This window comes from Gallinula chloropus (assembly GCF_964237585.1).
Source record: "Gallinula chloropus genome assembly, chromosome: 12".
Taxonomy (NCBI): domain Eukaryota; kingdom Metazoa; phylum Chordata; class Aves; order Gruiformes; family Rallidae; genus Gallinula; species Gallinula chloropus.
Window position 1 is genome coordinate 16,899,138 of NC_140097.1, and position 21,811 is coordinate 16,920,948.

General features: G+C 40.2%; 1 protein-coding gene across 1 annotated transcript in view; it reads left to right on the forward strand.

The window, feature by feature from the left end:
* NUP210 (nucleoporin 210) overlaps positions 1-21,811 on the forward strand; it is a gene marked incomplete at its 5' end in the record, with an annotated part of 63,305 nt that overhangs the window by 32,146 nt on the left and 9,348 nt on the right. Inside the window, 17 exons of the mRNA XM_084269666.1 lie at positions 295-516; positions 1,752-1,925; positions 3,132-3,324; positions 3,637-3,743; positions 6,029-6,133; positions 6,270-6,371; positions 9,196-9,324; positions 10,020-10,147; positions 11,053-11,188; positions 11,331-11,393; positions 12,022-12,201; positions 13,534-13,614; positions 14,164-14,295; positions 14,511-14,669; positions 15,539-15,630; positions 17,055-17,229; positions 20,857-21,032. Of these exons, the coding sequence (XP_084125792.1) occupies positions 295-516; positions 1,752-1,925; positions 3,132-3,324; positions 3,637-3,743; positions 6,029-6,133; positions 6,270-6,371; positions 9,196-9,324; positions 10,020-10,147; positions 11,053-11,188; positions 11,331-11,393; positions 12,022-12,201; positions 13,534-13,614; positions 14,164-14,295; positions 14,511-14,669; positions 15,539-15,630; positions 17,055-17,229; positions 20,857-21,032 (2,354 nt within the window). The remainder of the gene's footprint in view (positions 1-294; positions 517-1,751; positions 1,926-3,131; positions 3,325-3,636; positions 3,744-6,028; positions 6,134-6,269; positions 6,372-9,195; positions 9,325-10,019; positions 10,148-11,052; positions 11,189-11,330; positions 11,394-12,021; positions 12,202-13,533; positions 13,615-14,163; positions 14,296-14,510; positions 14,670-15,538; positions 15,631-17,054; positions 17,230-20,856; positions 21,033-21,811) is intronic.

A 21,811-nucleotide genomic window follows, 5' to 3' on the forward strand; every position in this document is an offset into this window, starting at 1 on the left:
TGCTGGAACTCTTCACGGAAGAGATGTGATTGGAATGTAGTTAAAACTTTTCTTGGATCTGTGGGATCCATTGAATATAATCCAACTGGACAGAATTTTTGTAGGTGATGCTAATTATTTTGGTACAGCTCTCTTCTAAAATAACCATGCTTACAAACCACTGTGTGGGAAAAATCAGAGCCCAATCAAAGTAACAAACATAGCTTTTTCCATTAGGAAGGAAGTTACTTTTGCAAAGTACAACCAAACTATGAGTACATAGAATCATTAATTTGTAACTGTTGTTCATTACAGACTATTGATCCTCCATCTGTTGCTTTAGTGACTTTGGGTTCCTCTAAAGATATGTTGTTTGAAGGAGGACCTAGGCCATGGGTACAAGAACCTTCCAAGTTCTTCAGGAATGTCACCGTGGAGGATGCGGACAGTGTTGATCTGTCTTTATTTGGACCTCCTACCTCTCGAAATAACATCCAGCATTGGGTGAGAGTGTCTTGCAGAAGCCTGGGAGAGCAAGTAAGTGCCAGAAGGTATTTATATTGCCCTTCGTCAAGCACTGAGCTAAGGCAGTTGAGAACAAGCTTCAGACAGATTTATGTTACCATCTAGCTTTTATATAACAAGTAGTTTTTATAATAAGCCAGTGAAGAACTTGGGTAAGTACATAGTTTAGGCGTTATGATGCTGGTACAGGTTTTAGAGTGAGCATTTCATAATGTTATGTTATAAAGTGGTTTATGATGGGTTTATTGCAGTATAAAGCCAAGGCACAGAAACCTTATGTTGTAGAATGTGTTAAACAGATCCTAATAAGTGCAGCTTCAGTTCACATAAATAGGATCACAGCATAAGGGTACTGCAGTAAACACTCTTCTGTCTGCCCTGCTCCTCTTAACTAAGTTACCTTACAGTGTGATTCTGTTTAGTCAAACAAATGACAACCATATGAATTTACTGCTCTTGTATTTGTGGCTGTAGTCATTTTCCACCTGGTCTTGTTTTCTCCAACACACATAAGTGATTTATCCTGCTTTACTCACCCTGGCCACTTAATAAAACATTTAGCTTTGATTTAATGTTTTTCTCCTGTAATTCTGCAAGGCCTAACCATTTTGGTGTGGCTGCCAAATTGTGTAACTGATTTCCTCAGCAGGCACTGTACAAAGTGTAGTTATTTCTGTAAGTGCAAATTCAGAAAGGAACATGTTTTTTTTCTTGTCTATGACTGTGTGCAGCGTCTGTCTGTCATGTGCAGAGGTGGATAAGGCAATGCGTGGGTAGATAAGACAGGTAACCAGAGCTCACTCAGTCTGCTGGGGTAGCCTTCTCTGTGTTTAGATCCACTTGGTTTTGTTGAGGGCTAAAACAAGATTGCAAAATAGAACATGAGATGTTTTTAAACATGCTAATGTGGCTACAAATATTGTTCTGTTCTCACTCTGCCAAAAAAACACCCGTCTGTTAGGTTTTTCAAAGGATTTATTGCCTGACTCAAGTTTGATAGTAATAAACATGAATACCTAGGAAAAATTCCCAGGAGGAGTACTGTGATAATGGTATAGAAGTATTCCTGAAATATGCGTCTCCTTTTACATATTCCTGTGTTTTAATGGTGCTATAAATACACTCTGACGTCAGAATGAACAAGCAAAAATACAAATCTTGAGTAACTGAAATGTGTGAAATAGGATATGCTCGAGCTCAGTAGTGCTGTTCTCTCTTCTCACTTGCCTGTTCTCATAATTGTACAGGTTATTTCCTTGACAGTTGGAAACCACCCCACAATCACCAACCCTTTTCCAGCAGTTGAGCCTGCTGTTGTGAAGTTCATCTGTGCTGTCCCTTCCCGACTCACTTTGACTCCTGTTTATGGAAGTCCTAAGCTTGATCTCTCCTGCCCTTTGCTGCAACAAAACAAGCAAGTGGTAAGCCTGGGGAGCAGCAGGGAAAGAATGTGCTCTTATCAGTTCAAAATAGTGTTTGGACCTCCCCATACAAAATACAGCATCTGACTTGTTGCAAGAGCAGCTCTAACTGTGATGTTGTGGCCCACACTGTCGTTGTCTGCTGCTGCAGAGAGCAGTCTGAATGTGAGTTTCCTACAGTGATTGCTCAAACAGGTTTGTAAAGGGACTTAATAGAAAATGTAAGTATATGTAAAAGCCTTTGGATTTTGGCTTCTCACCAAAGTATCACTCTGAAGACACCTTTCTGATTTGCCATGAGATATACTTTTTATATTTAAAAAAAAAAGGAGGGAGGGAGAGAGAATTGTTTCCAGCAGCTGTTTCTAAAAGCACTTTTTCCCCCTGTTCAACTTGGTTCTAATCTGTTTCATTGAGTATAGAGACACACATTTTAGTGCACACCCATTATTATGTATGTGTAGATCTGAGTGTGTCTTTTGAGTAAAGGCACAAATACTGAAGAGCCCTAGGTAAACTTATGCAGGAAGTACTGTTCAACTTTGCAAATCTGAGTTACAATAATGGACAATACATGTGTAAATTATCAAGCATAAAGAGCTTCTAGATCCTGATGGGTGTCATCATGTGCTTTCTGCTGCGTAAATTCGTGTTTTCTTTTGCTAATGTTATTAGGCAAGTAAAAAAATCACCCCAGTTTTATGGAAGTGCAATGTGTATTGAGTTGATGAATCACTGTAACGTCTATAACAGCAAGATGAGGAGATCTTTGTGTACTATAAGTCACTACAGAGTTGCATCTGTTTTTCTAGCTCTCTGTCAGGCTCAATCAGTACGCTGCTATCACTAATGCAGTTCACAAGATGAACATCAGAGCTTTGAGCTATGTCTTCCAACAAACAGCAGTATTCCTAGTCATTTGCTTGAATTCCAAAGCTGATATAGTTGAGCTGTGTAGTTTGAATTTTTTTTTCTGAAAGTAATTCACTGGTTAAAAACAACCCCACTCTCTTGCCTTAAAAAAATAGCTTGCAGCTGAAGTACAGCTTAATGACTTTGCATTGATGGCTCATTTTAATGAGCATTACTCAGGTAATGAGTATTATAACAAATCTCATGCAAATTGGTGTACTTTGTTGTTGTTGTTGTTCTTTTAATGATTGACAGAATCCTCTTGCATCTGTTCAAAGTATCATTCTTTTTCAGGTTCCTGTTTCAAATTATCGCAACCCAGTATTGGACTTGGCTGTGTATGACCAACAGGGCAATAAATTTGATAACTTCAGTTCTCTTAGTATTATCTGGGAGTCAACAAAAATGTCCTTAGCTAATATTGGGCCTGATATGCCGATGGAGCTGACTCTAAAAGAAGATGGAAGTGGTCAAAAGAAAATGCACGGTATGAATTAATTTAAATAAGCATTTCACTATTTGAAGAAGGTCAGGATTAAATCTGTTTGGTAATGTCTGAGATCGATTAAAGAAATTACTGTAATCTGCATTCATATTTCAGCTTATCCTCAACATGCATTTAAAGTGTGTGCTATTTAAAATAAAAAGCGAAGAAAAACTCCCACCAAACCCAGTGCCTAGAACCTGTCTTGAGACAGAAGAATCCTTGTCTTTCTAGAACAATGGAAAAGATTATCAGTGTACACTTCATCTTTCTTCCCCATAATGAGATTTACCTGATCTTTTTGTTTGTTTCTAGGCCTACAAACTGTTCTAGTTCATCATGAGTCTGGAACAGCAGCCATCTCTGCCACTGCAACAGGGTACCGGCAACCCCATCTCAAGGCAGCTAAAGTCAAAACACGGGTACTCAGAACTCCTGTTTGGGGTGTTTTTTGTTGCCATTTCCCTGTGATGCTTCATGTATCATGTTCCCATGTTTTTATTTCCTCAGTGCACAGCAGTGTACAAGTACAGCAATTCCTTAGCTGATTCTGAAGACAGATTCATACAGGAATGTTTTTGTAATGTTCATGGCTTCACCGCTTTCCTCTGCGCTATGTGCTGCTATCTGTATCAAATATATCCAATTTCTTTTTAATTTTTAACCATCTGGGTAAAGGGAATTACAAGGAATTGTTTGTCTGTTTTGTTTCTATTCAGGATTGGGGTTTTTCATATTAATTGGTGAATCTCTGCTGCTTGTCTTTTAGTAAAGCAGCTATGAGCTTAGTGCAGCTGTCACTAGAGAAAGCAAATATATTATTTCCACTGCAAAATTGGGTAGCAAGGTTCTGCATGAGCAGAGCAAAAGCTGGCTGATTTCCTCATATAGATCACATGTACAGTCTGGGCTCTAACTAATACTTGTTTTCCCTTTTTCTTCTCACATTGCTCTTAGAGAAGGGAGAAGCTACTCATCTGTACAGTGCCAGCCATGAGCCTCATCCCTTAATTTTACAAGCCATTAGCTACTCCATGCTTTAGTTTGTGGATACCCAACCTAGGGAAGAACAGCAGCAAAAAGTAGTGATGATGAACAAAGAAGGCAGATGTAAACAGATGGCAGTTTTCTGTTAGTGTCACTTTTTAAACTGATTATAAAGGCAGATTTCAGGTTACGGAACTGCACAAGAGCTAACTCTTAAAATAACCTGCTTCACAGAATTGAAATTCTGTTTAATTTTGATAAATTAAATTTAAGTGAGCTTTGACTAAATTAATTGTGCGCCAAGAAAATAAGAGTTCAGACAAAAAGTAAAATATGGAGCTAGAGGTAACAATAGTTATAATTCAAAGCAGGTAACACATGGGCACTGAAACATATCTGAAATGTCTGGTGGTCCAAATTTCTGTCGGTATGCCCAAGGTTTGGCATCCAGATGATTAATTTCTTTGGAAGACGATCTGTATTGCCAGTTGATTCTTTTTACAGTGAGGTTTCAAGTCTGTTCTTCTTAGGAAGCAAGGTATTAGGTGGATTTCCACTGAAGAATTTGACTATAATTTAATCAAAATTAGCAGATTAGAGTCACAGTTACGTACTGGCCAGAACCAGGACAGCCACCTCGGATATTTGGTCTGTATCTTTTTTTGACTTAAGAAAATTGAGTTGTAATAAGAACACTTGGTGTTCTGCAATAATTCACTGTGCTCTGCTTTATTAAACCAATATTCAATTTTCTTTCTTACGGTCAGAGATAATTAGAAGAGTGAATTCTCTGAACTTTGCCTCAAGTTCAGAGAAATTTGTTTTTTACTGTGGGATATGTACATGTAAAATGGCACTAGAGTTCACTTGAGTTCTGGTCTCTGTGTTTCAAGTTTGGAAGGAACCTTTTTGGTAGTTGAAGAGTAGTTTAGCTACCCCTCCTGCTACAGTTACATAGGCTCATGTGTTGTTTCTTTAGATTAGGTAATTTGTCTGTGTTCATACACATCAGAAATGGACTGCTGTACTCTGCTCTCAAACCTGCCTGTGTTTAGGCTTCTTACAGACAAAAGTGCAAATAAAAATGAAAGTGTTAAGGTGTCTTGATCATTATTCCATGTTTGAGTGGAGCATCCTATTATGTCATTAAGGAAAGATGACATCCTTCCTACATTAAGAAAAGAATTGTACTAATTGGGTGAAATATTAGCTTACTCTAAAAACATTTTCCCTTTCAAGGCTGATGATGTTATAATTGAGTGATTAAAGTTGCATCTGATCCAGTGCATGTGTACTTAGTTGAAGGAAGAATTTCTCATGCTGCTAGGAAGTATACTGAAAAACTGAGCTTGTAGTAAAGTTAGGTCTCAGTGCTTCATCACTTTGTATGAACTTCTAACGTGTCTTTGAGTTAATATCCTATCTCTGTGTGTCAGCCTTGGCTAACTGATCCTGCTACATCTGTAACATGTAGGGATGTTTTTTGTCTTGGTCAGAGATGCGGAATACAACAGAATGTCCTGTGAATGACCTTAGCTGTGGAAGAGAGGTGGTAGCTCAGTCAATTACTAGATCTTGTGGACGTTCTATTTACCTAAAGTTCTCCAGCATTGGCTCTTTGTTCCCCTGCTTTAAGCATCCTTCCCTGCATATACAAGATAATTGCACTGTTCTCTGACTCGTTAGTGTTGACTCTAACAGTTAGGCTTGCTTCTTTCAGTATGAACCTCTTCTACCAGTGTCTGCCACTATTGAACTGATACTAGTGGAGGATGTAAAAGTGGACCCTACTGATGTCTCCATTTACAATCACCCTGACATACAGGTAAGAAATTATTCTGCAACTTTCTAAATGGAGAGAAGAAAATATATAAACATTATCTCATATGTATAAGGATACTGGGTTTAGCAACATACCAGAAAGTCGTAGTCTAATTTTGGATGTTTCTCTGGTTTTTCAGGCAGAACTCTTCATCAAAGAAGGTTCTGGGTATTTCTTCATTAATACCAGTGTTGCAAATGTCGTAAGAGTGGCTCATGAGGAAACACAAGGCATCGCTTTGGTGAGTGAAGGACTTGATTATTTTATGTCTTTACGGAGATCTGTGGATTGTTCTGGAGTTTCATTGCTGTGGGTTGTTCTCCAGTACCTGTGGATGGAGAGGCAATAGCTGATTCTTGCAGTCAAGCTTCAGGCAGGGGATCTTTGCACTAGCAGTTTCAGGTAGAGCTTTACATGCAGGGAATATTTTCACTGGAGTTGCAGTAGGTGTGTACACTATGTACAAAATAAAAGCCAGGACCAAGTTGTTCTTTATCTGTTACAATACTGCAATAAATTGTTCCTAATTTCAGGAAGACGAAATGAAAAACTATGTGGCAGAATTATTCAGAAGTGTTATACAAAGATTAATTGGTTTCCATAATAATGTAGTATCTGTTGTAGGCCAGTACTTCTGAAACATTCAAATACTTCTTCCAGCACTACTTCAGGATATTTTGCAATCACAGCATTTCATCCTCAGTTTGTAACTAGATATCTGTTAAAGAGTTAATTTCTCATCTCCCTATAAAGCTTTGAATGCACTGTTCACTAGAAGATGCAACTAAATTCCAGTTACCCTTGGGTTCATCCAGGCCCAAGATGAGATGCATTCTACAATGAGCAACAGTAAAACTGTATTTTTGCATTGTAGCTTTTATTAGACAAGAATGGAAGTGACACAAGTTGTTTTGAAGAGTGGTCTTTACAAGTTTATAATTAATAGGTTTAATTGTATTAAATAATGTTGTTGAAGTTAGGAAATAATGGTGATAAAGGTGGATTTTGCTCACTGTTGAGAGTATGGAAACTATTGGTGAAACATTTTGGTTCTCTCTAGCTTTGAAAGTGTAAAGTGGGACTATTTTTCCAGCAGTCAGCTAGGCTCAGAGGTCGGGGAAAAAAATGAGAGGTGAGCTTTTTTGTCCGTTGTGCACTGTGTCAACTCTTACATAGTTTTTCAGTCAGATCTCCCTGATGGGTTTAGCAGTGCTTTACCTGATGTACCCAAGATAATGTCAGAATAGAGCAGTGAACTTCAGTAGTGGAACAGTGCCAGCAAGATAGGCTTTGTGAAGTTCAAACAGAAATTTATTTTAACTACCTGACAGATTAAAGGAGAGAGAACTCCACTTGATAACACATTTTAAATCCACTAAAAAACCCAACCAAACAAAACCACGTACCCCCATGTTTTAATACTTCATTAGTCCTGCATGCTATGCTTGAGTTAAATCCCAGTATTGCCAATGGACTTTTTCTTTCTGTGCAAGCCAGCAGAATGCTCTGTGTAGAAAATCGGTGAATTACAGTCTGTGCCAGGATAGTGCCATGACAGGTAGCAGTGGAACCCAGTTGATACAGGATGGCCTGACAGTAAACTATTCTGAGAAACTAAATTCACATTATCTAGAGCAGTGATTTTTTTGTAAGGCTGCCAAGGATAAATTCCATTCCTCTTACCCTCTTTAACGCAGCTGCTTTTCTGGATGTGGGTGGTAGTGTGGGCGTAGAATGAATAGAGGTACAGTGAAATACACTGTATACTGGGGAGCCACTGGACACCTAACAGGAGATGAGAACAGGTAGCTGGGACAGGCGTGCTTTTCATAAGTTGTAGTAGCCCTGCTTCACCTTTTGGCCCTCTGGGCTGAGAGACCAGAGAAGAGAGTCTATGAGCCCAAACTGTCCTCCATTACATCTTCTTCCCCATGGTTGTGCTGGCTGCTGCCTCCTGGCCACCCCACCTCTGCTTTCCATGGCTGCATGTTAATATATTCCCCCAGCACCTGTATTAACCACCCACTTTGGGAAGTGCTGCTGTTCTGAATGCTGGCATTTATTAAAACTTTATATTCCTTTCTATTTTGAGGCAAAAGTAAGAGTGATGCCCTCAAAGAACAAAATGTCAGCTCTTCCCACTGCTCTTTCTGCTGACTCCTGTCGTGCTGCCAAGAAATGCTGTGAATTATTTTAAATTCCTTTGAACTGGGGGCCCTGGCTGTCCATCACCCCTTGTTTCAGAGTTCATAAGTCAGATGAGAGCACAGACTAGACACCAAACATCTGAGCTGTCTCTGGCCAAAGTGAAGGTGAAGAAGATAGTTGGGATCGCTCCTGGGGTGTGAGGCAAGGTCAGGCAAATTGCAAGAGGACTGTAGAGATAATGTGCGCAAGGTGTAGATGCACGGCCTTCAGCAAGTAACTTTGGGATCAGTGCCTAGTTCTGAGGGCTCATAGTTGTGAGCAGAGGTTTGGTTTTTCATTGTTTCCAGTTGTATTCTGAGATGTGTAATGTGTATGTTCTTTGTATAAAAAAAAGATAGTTTATCCAAGAGACACCTGATTTTTTGGCTTTCCTCTTGGAGAGATCTACCACTGGATTTGGGCTATTCATTCAGATTAAAAGCAGTAACTGTAAAGTATGAATCTTGTAGCAAGCAACACCAATGCTTTATAAGCATCATCTCTCTCTTTGGTTTATTTTATTCTAATAATTTGTTTTTCACTCCATAAGAGTAGTTTCATTGTTCTGAATGATTTGTTGTGGGGTTTTTTGTCCTTCTGATGTCAGAAGGAGAATAACAGGATGGCAGCCTGCTTCTGGATTAAGATATGTTTATTCAATCACTGTCCAGGGGCTGTTTGCACTAGCTCAATAGTATGATACTTTTTACACACATTTTTCAGCTTTACTTTTGCTTTGGTTAGAGAAATGTCTGTGTCTAAGGCTCGGAAGCTTCACCATCTGACTGTCTGCCCTGAAAGTGATATGAATTTTATCCTGTGAAAGGACAGACAAAGGCAAACAAGTGCTGTAATAGAATTCTCTTTTGGCATTGCAGGTGCAGCCTTTGATTCCAGGATCAGTGACCGTGATGATTCATGACTTGTGTTTGGCTTTCCCTGCCCCAGCTAAAGCTGAAATTTATGTATCTGATATACAGGAACTGTATGTCCGAGTTGTTGACAAGGTTAGTGGCTCTGAGACCAGCGTCCTCAGCTGAGCCGGATTGCCCTGATTCCCTGAGGGTGGACACGGGGGTGAGGCATGTACAGGATGATACGATGTAGTGGTTTGGGCCCTCCGCTGCAGCTGTGTGACCTTAGAGAAACCATTTGATCTTCTTGTGTTTCAGTTTCTCCCTCCCAAATTCATTCTTTCAGTTTATAAGCCTTTTAGAGTATCAGATGTCTCTTACTTCATGTTCTGTGTGGCAGCAATCTCAGCTTTTGCATCTACACAGCAATGTTAATTCATAATTTATACGAACACACTGATTTACAATTCCTGTTGTTTAAAGTGTGTGAGAGCAATTCTTTTAGGAGTAGGTTTTGCCCCAAGGTCATTTTCCATATGTCATGTTTGCAAAACAAACACAAAAGGTCCAACTCATTTTACTTGCCAGCTTGGGTGCATCTCGTGCAAACTAAGTGTTGGTATTTCTGGATGTTTTAATTATGCCCTTGCCAGCTGAAAGACCTGAATTCATTTATTTAATTTGACACTAACCATTGCTGGCAGGGATTATTCTTTAAAATTAGTGCTAATCTAACCTTAGGGCTTTATCTCTAATACCCTACTAAAAGCGTAATATAAAATGAAAACGTTTAGGTAATAAATAACAATAGTCTAAATGAAAAATGACTGGATGTGCCTGTGTTTCAGGTGGAAATTGGAAAAACAGTTAAAGCTTATGTCAGAGTCCTGGATAACTCTAAGAAACCTTTTCTGGCGAAATACTTCACTGTCATGGATCTAAAACTGAGAGCAGCATCGCAGATTGTTTCACTTGTGTAAGTTAATGGATTTTTTTTTAAAAAAAATTAATCTGCAAATATGTTTATAAGCAGAATAAGCAAAAAAAGGAGCAAAGGTATTGGCTTGGTGGCATGGTAGTATACAATGAGGTTTTATTTTTTTGGTAACATTTTAAATTACCTGTTAAATGGTAAAAAGTGGTCATTTGTCAGGAAAATAGCTTAAGTTAATAGTCTAAATCTTGTTGACTGATGAATGAGACTGTATTTATATGCTACAATATTTCACAAAACCTTATGCATCTTGGAAGCAGTGACTTGGCAAATACTGTCAGGGAAAGAGCTCTGGTTGTGAAGACATACCTGATGTTATCGAACTCATTCTGTCTATTACTTAACCTTTTAGAAATGGGTAGGCTAACTCATCCTACTACCTCAGAGCTCCTTCTCTCCAGGCTTTAAACACAATTATTAATATAAGAGAGAGTTTTTTGGACTGTTGATTTTTAGTGCTGGGGGGTAGTCACTAAAAATGAGTCTGCTTTATATGGGGAAGTGTGTATGTGTCTATTTGCATAGACAGTAGAGCAGTGCTTAGATGTAGCCATCCCACTCCACTAAATGCTGTCAAGACGTGTAATCAAGGCTTGTGCCACTATTGTTTGTACTGGTGGGACTGCTGGTGGGCTCCCTGGCAGAGTTTCAGTCTGTGCCAGCTAAGGCTCTTGTTTCACTTCCATTTTGGGTATTGCACCTTGAGATAAAATATGGGCTACAAAGAGCCATGCCATGATGTTACCTGTAGAAATGTGATATTACCTTAATTTTGCTTAAGACACAGTCACTTAGTCATCATGCTGTGCACTAAATATGTCCTTTGAATTTGTTATTTATGGAACTTATTCAACTGACTTCCCTGCTTTAATGCTTCTTTGCTGCAGCCAACTTAGCGAAGCCCCTGATGACCACACTGCTGCTTTCCTAGTGCACGGGGTGGCCATTGGCCAGACTAGTCTAATGGCAACTGTTGCTGACAGAAGAGAACAAAGAATCAACTCTGCTCCACAACAGATTGAGGTACATACTTTCCAGTAGAACACACGGATAAACAAAATCAGTGTGGTGATAGCACAGGAACAGTATGTTATCATTAATTTATGGTATAGTAATTAATTTGCCAGGATAGCATGAACATGAGTTTTCCTGTTTCTATTTTTAGGTCTTTCCTCCATTTAGACTATTGCCAAGGCAAGTGACCCTAATTATTGGGGCTATGATTCAGGTACGTCATCTTTTTCCATATTTTCTTTATTTGTAGTTTCTATTGAAAATAAATGATGTAACTTATTGTAGAGGAGAAGATAATCAGCTTGGCAGTTTAACTGCAGTCACTCTAGTTACTCCTGCTAGCAAGAACAGTGTCGTTCTTGAGCCACCTTCCATTTTACTGTGTTGGTGGATTAGAGGTTTTGGATTTATTTGTGTCAAGGGAGTGTCAGGTTTCCAGTGTTAAATACCAGCACAGCATTAATAAATCTGGCACCTGCATGAAATTAAGCACAGTGGGCTAATTCTACAAACTGAATCAGAATAGAGCTTATACCAAAGTGAAGAGAAAGTGAGATGGTCTAAGAAAAAACTTCCTGGGCTAGATGTGGCATCAGTCTGACACATTCCTCAAAGCACATAGTCCACTTTTGTGCTTAGTTCATGTATTTCCCAGTCCAACATCACACAAGGATCAGTGTGCAGGAGAAATAAGCTCTGAGGTACCCTGGGAAGGTTCAAGCAGCCTTTTCTTACTGAAGATGACATAGTGCTGAGCAGGGAAGGAGTATACCCTGTGACATCAACCAGAACAGATAACTGATGGGTTAATTTTAGTTATTCTGTGTGCTGTTTAATTATAGATCACATCAGAAGGAGGCCCTCAACCTCAATCCAACATCATTTTCTCCATCAGCAATGAGCAGATTGCATCAGTAAACAGCACTGGGCTGGTCAGAGGAATGGCAGTTGGGAATGGAACGGTAACAGGAGTGGTGCAAGCTGTTGATGCGGAGACAGGGAAGCTTGTTGTGGTGTCTCAGGTAACGTTTCATGTTGCTGTCTGGGGCTCAAAGAAGCTCCCTTTAATTTATGGCTTTTGCTCAAAAGGGACTAATAGTCTTTTTGCATTCGTAATGTTATCTTGTGCACTTGATTTCTGGTTTCCTTGCGGAGATAAATCAGTGCTTCTTGTTCTCTGGCCTGTGAACCTATGCATTTGCTGACATAAGTGATATTTTCAACAGATAGCTAAATCTTACTGTACAAAGTTCTACTGATAACCCAGTGAGATTTTATGAACAGTCTATTATCTTTAGAATTGATCAGTAAATCTATAAAAGCCCATCTAAAGAAGCCTTTCTAAACCAGCAGGTTTTCTATGTCTGCATCACCTTACAGTTGAGCAGTCTCACATCAGTAGAAGCCTAAGAAATGCTGCCTCTTGAAGTGTAGGCAGGCTGTATAGAAAGCTGTTGTTCTGTCTTGTGATCTGAATCAATCTATGATGTTCAAGCAATGAATTTCTGATATTGCATCAGAATCTCTGTCTGTATAAGTTTCCTACCAGCTGAGTGAAGGGAGCTGTTGAGCTGGCCTATAAGGGAGCACAAGTCTCTGGGGCTTGCATGAGTCTCAGAACAATACAACTTGGGCTAAATCTTATGGCTCTTCGATTGAGGTGAAGACAGGACAACTGCTGTGCACTGCAAAGGTCTGCTATTGAAAGATGTCACCACAGGCCAGGAGGAGAAAAAGTAATTTAAAAAAAAAAAAGTATACATATCTGTGCTTTGTAGTGTTGGGGCAGCAGCCTGCCCTGATGCTGTGGCAGGAAGTACAATGAACTTGAAAGTGAAACCTACTGCCCATGCAGTCCAGGTCTGACCTTTCCTCCTCCGTGTACAGTAGGAATAAAATCTATCAGGAATGTCTGGGTTTGTGAAAAGGAGACATCAGAGTATCACAGAGAGCATCATTTTATTCTTGATTGTCCCCTTTTGCTGCTTACCATTCTCATTTCCTCTAACTCTCTCAATGTCTGTCTTTTACCTTGTGGGATTATTCATCCCTCTTCTCCTACTATCTAGTCCCTTGCTGTCTGTCACCTCTCAGTGCCATCGTTCATGTCAAGAGTAATTTTGAGCAGAGCTTTTATTTTTCATTCAGGTGGCATTGTTAAATGCCTATTGAATTACAAAGTTAATGCTTCTGTAGTTTTTTACAGTCCTACTGAATTGTGTCCATCTGTATTTTCTGTGATAAGTCACATCATGGTAGTGATTAAATAATCACAAAACAGTGAATAGACCCTGAAAGCAAAATTTAGTCCAGATTTATAAGTGCTTACAATGTCTTCCCTTCCTCCTTTCTAGGACAAAGTGGAAGTTGAAGTAGTACAGCTGACAGCTGTTAGAATTCGTGCGCCAATTACACGAATGAAAACTGGTACACAGGTTAGTTGATTTGTCATTAGCTTTTATTGCCTTAAAATTGTCACCTGGAAGCTGTGACAATTCTTATAAAACCCCTCTGGTCCTGGGAGGGGTGGCTTGCTCTGGTTTGCCACTGCAGCTGCAGGAGCGGTTGTGCTCTCAGTGGAGGTGCTCAGTGGAGCTGAACGGATTAGAAGACATCCCAGGACAAGTATACCTTGTACACCAGACTGATTTTCAGAAATTCTGTCCCTGCCAAAGAAGCACCACTTAGCATGGTGAAGGGTTGAAAATTCCTGGTTTTGTGTCTGTATGTTATGTTGTCTTCATTTGGAGAATTGGAAGGGAAGGGTGATGTACAGGACACAGTTAATCAGGGAGATCATCCAAACAAATGAAAAACATAGAAAACATCAAGACCAGAGTCTTCTGTAACACACAGCAGCCAAACTGTGTTCTTCGTAAGAAATATCATCTCTTGGTCATGGAATTTTAAGTTTAATTGTGTTTGCTCTGTGCAGGTTTGTCTAGCATCCTAGAATTACCTCAGAGTTGGTTTCTCTATTTCAGATGCCAGTTTATGTAATGGGCATCACCAGCAGTCAGACTCCTTTTTCATTTGGCAATGCAGTACCTGGGTTAACGTTCCATTGGTCTGTCACAAAGAGGGATACTCTGGATATCAAGACAAGACACAGTGAGGTAAATGGGGTGTGTGTGTGTGGGTGTGTGTGTGTGTGTGTACTTATGTGTAAGTGTATCTTGGGGAAAAAGGAAACTGCCACAAGGCAATTGAGAAAATGTTGTTCCTTCCTCTTAAAATCCAAAAGCAATTGTCAGTGTTCAGTGTTGTCTTTCCGCTGAATCGGTCGGCTCTTTTCCATGACTAAAATTTTAATCGCTTTCTTCTGGCCAAGGCTTCTTTTCAGCTTCCTGCAAAATACAACTTTGCAATGGATGTTTATGGCAGAGTGAAGGGAAGAACAGGCCTGAAGGTTGTTGTGAAGGCCCTTGATCCTGAAGCCAACCAGTTTTACAATATGGCAAGAGAACTGTCTGATGAAATCCAAATTCAGGTATGACTATGTTCCTCAGGTTTAATGTTTTAATATGTATTTCAGAGCTGAATTAAAGTCTGTATTTGAAGTCAGGAATTCAAACTGCAAAGTACTAGTTCCAGCTTTGATTCATCTTTGAGCTCTTACTCCTGTTTGTATAATATTCCGCTATTTGGAAACATCCCAGTTCCCTGGGTGTGGGTAAGGTTTACACTGAACAGTCACGCACCAGTGTGATGCCTGAATGAAATTCAGGAGTTAGTTTTTGTTGTAGACCACCTGGAACTGAGGGGTCTTGTGCTTAAGCAATGTTAGAACTGTAAAAGCATTTTGGTGCTGTAGCTCCCCTCTGTGCAATAATTTTTCTGTTGTAGTGCTTACCTTACATGTCTATGCAAGCACGTTCATTTGGGGCAGGAATTAGCTTCCGGTTGTTCACAACGGCCATGCTTTGGGGAGCAGTTCCAAAGTATGTGAGATGGAATTTTTTAGATGGACAGAGCTGGAAAATGTGCTTGAGGAGTGCATATCTTGTGTGAATTCAGTTCATAGGCTCAGACTCAGGGGATTCCAACAGCCATTTCCCTGGGCCTGTCCCTCCCTGTCCTTTACAACAGTCCCTCCAACAGGAGGAACTGGAAAGGTCTCCCTGCAGCATTCCCTTCTTCAGGTTGAACCACCCCAACATTCTCAGCCTCTCCTCTTTGGAGAGGTGCTCCAGCCCTCTGAGCATCTTTGTGGCTCATCATTTTTCCTATATATACTATATAAGGTAAAATGAAATTAAAAAGAATTTAGTTTTATTTGGGATGCTTTTTGTTTTGAAGGTGGAACACAGCAGTAGGTGCTGCACACAGCAGTAGGATAAAATGCCTTTTATTTTCCAGGTGTTTGAAAAACTGCGTTTAGTCACTCCAGAAGTAGAAGTGGAACAGATCTTAATGTCACCAAACTCTGTTATTAAACTTCAGACAAACAGGTTAGTGATCAGTTTTCATACCCTGATTTGTGTCAGTAGTTTATGAAAAACATAAAGGAATTCTGTTTGAGGCAAGCTGTTTCAGCCTTTTAAAAAGGATGTCACGGTCTGTCCAGCTAATAGACAACTTTGCTGCTGATTAATAGTATCTTACCTGTACTTTTGGCTCTGTTGAATCTTATATTAGTTAGATTATAGCTAGAAAATGAATTAAATACTTGGAACTTCTAGATCCTTATTTTAAAAGATGCTGAGCCAGTTAAAGCAGAAGCCTGCTTCCACTGAAGATTGTTATGGATGAACAAGGCTTTATGGAATACATTCCTCTGTATTTCTTACACAGAGGCTATGACTAGATTTTGAGATTTAAATGTCCTTCCAAATGAGAAGTCCTTTCTACATAACCTGTTTTCAAAGACTGACTTTTCAGACTCATTTCGGCCCGACAGCAGGATCTCCTAGCATAAGAATGGGCAGATACAGGCAGCAGCACCTACACTGGGAGTGGGTCTTTAGGTGCAGTTACTGGTATGGAACCATTAGCTTCACTGGAGCTCTAGTGACCGTGGTCATTCACTGCTTGCCTTTGAAGGCATATAGGAGCCCTGTCGTTTGTAATCACTTACCAGTATTCTTTTACTGTCTCTTCTGAGCGGTTTTTCCTATTAATTAGTCCTTAAGTTGCTAGATATCAGTTTCTATGTTTCTTGTTGTGTTACCTTCACTATCTAATGTTGGAGCCAGAGTCTGAAGTCTGCCACCAAAAGGGATTGCACTACTGCCAAGAAAAGGACAACTGAAACCCAGCTTTAATGCTCTTTTCGTAGGGTAGAGTATTTCTATGTGAATGGAGGAGCTTGGGAGGAAAAAATCATTTACAGATCTCCTAGATGATGTGATAAGTGGTACTTAAAGGTAGCTAATGTCTCAGAATGCCCACTAATTAGTTTATGTATTTACTCACTTTAATACACAAATAGCATGGTGAGAGCTATTCCAAAAATTAACCTTGTCTACAAAGCCATTTCCTGGAAAATGATGAGATCCTCTTCATCACATCCCTGACTTGAATACCAGCATTGGCCCTGGCAGACCAATTCCTCTAAGTATTGTTTACAGAAAACAGTGGCAGAAGCTGCATGTTGCAGCTTTAACTGTTCTTAGCTGGAATCAAGTTTACATCAGGGAATGATGACACTACAGAGCAGCAGGTGCAAACTAGATTTTGACACATGCCTAAACCCCAGATAAGAGTTCTTCCGAGTGAGCTTGAATGAGAGCTTTAACTTTTCTTCCTTAGATTAGTTAATGCAGACACAGGGAAAAACATACCAAAGAGCAGTTTTCTAGATTTGCATAACATAGTGTTGTAAATACAGTTTTACTCATTTATATCTTTGGTTTTGTTTTGTTTGTTTCTTAAGGGATCGAGTGGCTTCACTGAGTTACCATGTCCTAGATGGACCAGATAAAGTTCCTGTTGTAAAAATCGATGAGAAAGGTTTCCTTAACTCTGGATCTTTGACAGGATCATCAACAATTGAACTGATTTCACAAGAATCATTTGGAATCAACCAGACCATTGTAGCTGCTGTTAAGGTAGCATCTTCTGTCTCTCTTTGCAGTTTTCTATTAGAGGTGTATCGTTACTACCACAATGGGGATGGTTCACTGCATGTTTTGAACTTCTTATGAAAAATGTGAAGTATAAGAATTAAGGCAGGTCTGAGCTTTGTTGAAAAAGGTTAGTGTACTAAGCTAGATGAGTAAACACAAAATCCCAGCAAATTAACTTTGATACACTTGACAGAAAGGCTTTTGTGTGCTCATGTCTTACACCTTTTAAAAAGAAGTTTGTCCAAAGAAGTTTCTTAGAAGGCTGATACTTACAGAAGCTCAAAGAAGTTAATGTCATAAATATATGTTTTGTAGTTTGTAAAAAAGGCAAATATTATCTGGAGTAATGACTGTAAATGCAGCATCTGTTGTGAGGTACCTAAGTGATAACCTAGATTTTCAGGAGATTAGAGATGTAAAGGTATTGTGCCCAAAGTTTTCATTTTCTCTGCTGTTTCCCAGTAGTTCAGCTTCTACATGTAATGAGAATCTGTGTGAGAGAGGCCCTCTTACCAGACACAGTAATTGAGCTGCTGTTGCCTGTATTTGTTGAGCTGGCAAGGAGCACGTCCAAGGCTGCCCTGTGTGGCCTAGGATGCTTTGGGGGAGGACAAATCTGTAGTGAAACTCAGCAGTTTGTTTCCAGGAGAAATGAAGCATCTTTTGCAAAACTTTGTTGATTGAACACTGTTGTGTGAAGTCTAATGTATCTTACTGGGTGGGCACTTAAGGACATAAGGGTGTGCATGTCCTTCATTTCTGTTCAAAAGTTCCTTGTGCCAAGAACTTTCGGCATTGGTCCTCTGTCCCAGCTGAAGGAAAAAGACATAACATTGTGTGCTGTCTTTAAATAATATATGTTTAATGATTATGATCACTGTGAAGTGGTTTGATGACTTTTACTTTAGTTTTGCTTTCTACTGTAATGTTCAGCTTTGTCTGTAGGACAGCACGTAGGGCTGTCGTCCTGGGTGGAGAATGAAAACATAAACAGTGGCTTTGTGTCACTAGTGCCAATTTCACTGCTAGGTGGTGGCAGTGAATTTCTACAGCTCTGTTCTGGGTGACCTTGTTTCTTCCCTTCACTGCTGGGTGCAGTGAGTGAAAGACATCTAATGAGTCTGGGGTTGGCTCAAATGACATTTAGTCAGCAGCTAGTGGTTCTGAACTTAAATTCTCTTTGTGCATTCTTTCCGTACACAGTTAGGATACCACAGAACTGTGGAGTCAGTGCATTATAATATTAAGCTTGTGAGCTCTTTGTAGTAGGAACCATCTCAGTTCAGGATCTTGTACAACTGATTTGTTTCCCTGTACTTATTAGGACCATACTGCTTTTATGAAAACGATATTTTTAGCCTCCCAGCCACTCTGTGAGGTAATACCGTGCTGCTCCCACCTTTATTGTGTGGACGAAGGACTGAGAGTGTGAGTGGCTTTGCAGAAGGTCATGGGGAAAAAGTTGTGACAGAGCAGATGTGTTGTGTCATTCTAAGACAGAGATCTGTCCTTAACGCTGTCCTTCCTTTCATAAGTTCTTGTTTTGTTTGTTTACAACCGTGCACAATTAAGACCCAAAGTGCTGCAGCAGCAGCATGACTTAACACCGGCACCTTCCACTTTGCTCCAAAGAAGACTTACATAAGCAAAGAAGGACAGAGAGAGGAGTGGCCATATACTTGGCGTGGAAGCAAGCTAAGCACTTGCCTGTACCAGCTGTACTCAGCTGAATAGTTTTTTTTAAAAAAAAAAAATGCTTTGAGAAACTGAGATGCTTTAACAGTAAATAGCTGTTTTCATCAATATTAAATTTAGCAGTTGTCCCTTGTGGGACAGTTTCTGAGATTTTAAAGTAAAGCAAGCTTGAAAATCTGTCAGGGAAATGGCGTTTTTCTCAGCTTAACCTCAGCTATTTGGGCAGATGACTCTATACACTGTATTTTAACTGATTATATCAGCCTGTGGAGTAGACAGTTGTATATACTGATATTCTAGCCACTTTTTTTTTTTTCCCAGACTCACCAAAGATTGGATTTGCTTGCGGCCAAACTTGTCCTTTCCTTTTTAAGTTCTGACATGTACATTTTCAGATTGCAGAGTTCTATGATTTAGCTGAGCCTCTTAGGTCAGGAAAAAAAAAAACAAACATTTTCCTACAAGATAAGCTTGAGGGCTTCTTTTGAAATAGTTTTCTCTATGTATTTAAGGGGGTTTGCTTTTTCTATCCTTCCATTATTCTGTAAAAGAAAGTACAGATATAGTTCTTTTTGTTGGGTAATTTTGCTATTTAACCCAGATAAGTTAATCAGAATAGTAATAGGTTATACAAAAGCCAAACCCAAATGGTTGTAAAGTCTTGTCTTCAGACAAACTTCCTTCATTGGAGTCTTACTGCAAAAATCAGGGCAGGTTGTGTGCACATACAGACTTCTCTAAAGTGGGAGCAGAAGTCCCTAACTCCTCTTGTGACTGAGGAGGGACATTGAGGCAACAACATGTGGCCTGCTGACCAGTTAGGATTTCAGGCATGGGTCCTGACTACTTTTTTCTGTTGCACTTGATTTCTGCCAGTGCATCCTTCAGAGCTGCCAGCAGTGCTGAGCTGAGCGTGCCTTGTGGTGAGTCAGAAAAGTCACCCCGGAGCACAGCTGGAGAGGTGGTGGGAGCTCGCTGGTCAGGCTGCTGCAGGCCTGTTGGACGGGCAGCAGAGTCCAAGATGATGTTTGACAAGTACCACTAGGGAACAGCTTTGCAGCGATCGCCTGTGTTGCCTCTCCTGGGCAAAGCTTCGCTCAAACAGAGCAAAGCTGTTAGGAACTGTTTGTATGGTCCTGGCATTCACAGCTGGGGCAAGGAAACTGGGAAACAGTGACTGTCTCATCCCCTTACTCTCACATACATCACGACGTTCTAGCAATTGGGGAATGAATTATGCTTTTATTTCAAAAATTACTGGGAGGAAGTCTAGGGGTGACTTGTTCTCTTCTATATCCAGGGAGTCTTAAACAGTTGGAGTCTTAAACGGTTTTCATTTATGGGATAATAATGTAGTTTCTGAAGTCTGTGATGTGAATTTCTGCGTCATTATTGCTTGCTTCAATTCCCAGTGCTATTTGCTAAGAAGTATCTGCTGGGGAAGTGTAAGGAAGACAGAGCCCGACTCATCCAAGTTGTGCTCAGTGACAGGACAAGAGGAACGCACACGAACTGAAATATGTGAAATTTCATCTTAACATAGGACAGAACAGTTTTTACTGTGGTGGCTGTTGAACACTGGCACAGACTGCTCAGAGAGATTGTGGAGCCTCCATGCTAGGAGATGCTCAAGGCCTAACAGCACATCATCCTGGGCAACTGGCTTGAGCAGGGGGATCTGGACTAGGCAAACTCCAGAGGTTCCTTTCAGCCTCAGCTGTCCTGTGATTCTGTGAAATACGTGTACCAATAACAAGTGTAATGTCTCAGCGCTGTCCTATGGCTAAATACAGCTAGTAGTTCATAAAGGAAGCTTTGTGTACCTGCATAATAAGAACCCTTCTAGACTACTATTTCTATTGAGGCACTGAAAATTAACTTGATTTTTGCTTTTCACTGCTAATGTTTTTACAGGTCTACCCCATCTCATACCTAAGAATCTCCATGAGTCCTATTCTGCACACACAAAACAAAGAGGCGTTACTGGCTCTTCCCCTGGGTGTGACGCTGACATTTACGGTCCATTTTCATGATAACTCCGGAGAGACTTTTCACTCGCATAATTCTGTGCTCAACTTTGCAACAAACAGGTAGGTGTCTGCCATGGGTGTTAATTAGAGAAAAAAAAGGCCAAACACAGAGCCCAGTCACAGTGAGGCACAGAGATTGTTCTGAGGGTATCAAGTGCAGATATAGCTTGCACTGGGATTAGCAAAGAAAGGGTTTTGTCTCTGAGGTCTTCAGAGGCACTGTAGCAGAAAGAAGAGTTCCAATCGATATTCTTTAACAAATGGAAAGTTGCCCAGATAAGCATGATCCCTACTGGGTCCTGCTGGGGTGCATTTCTGCGTTAAGAGGATCTGAATCATCAGATTGCATACATCAGTGGCCTATATAAACAATCGATCTTATTAGTGCTTGCCTCATCTTGCCTCTTTTCTCCTAGTGCTTTGTTGCACTGACTTGTTTCAGTCTTACATAAGATAGTGAATGTTCTGGGTCAGGGGCTGTCTCTTCAGATACAATTGTACAGCCCTTGCACAGCAGAGCCAGGCCTCCAAAGGCCTTTTGGTCTGTGCCTCAAAGAATAGTCGCTACTATAAACCAGTCTTCACTGGTCACTAGCAAACAGTCACTAATTCCGCTGTGTAACACAGCTTGTTTTCTGCAGAGCACCTTGCAGTTACAACACAGTGATCAGGATTAAATGGATGAAGAAAAAAAAGCGGGGGGGGGAGGGGGGCTGAATGCAAGATTTTCCCTCTTTTGTGCCTAAGCAATCAGCAGAAATTTCTATAACATGCAGAGGTCCCTGAGATAACACTGCCCTAACTTCCAAACCAGATGTGACAGAGCTGCTTCAGCACAG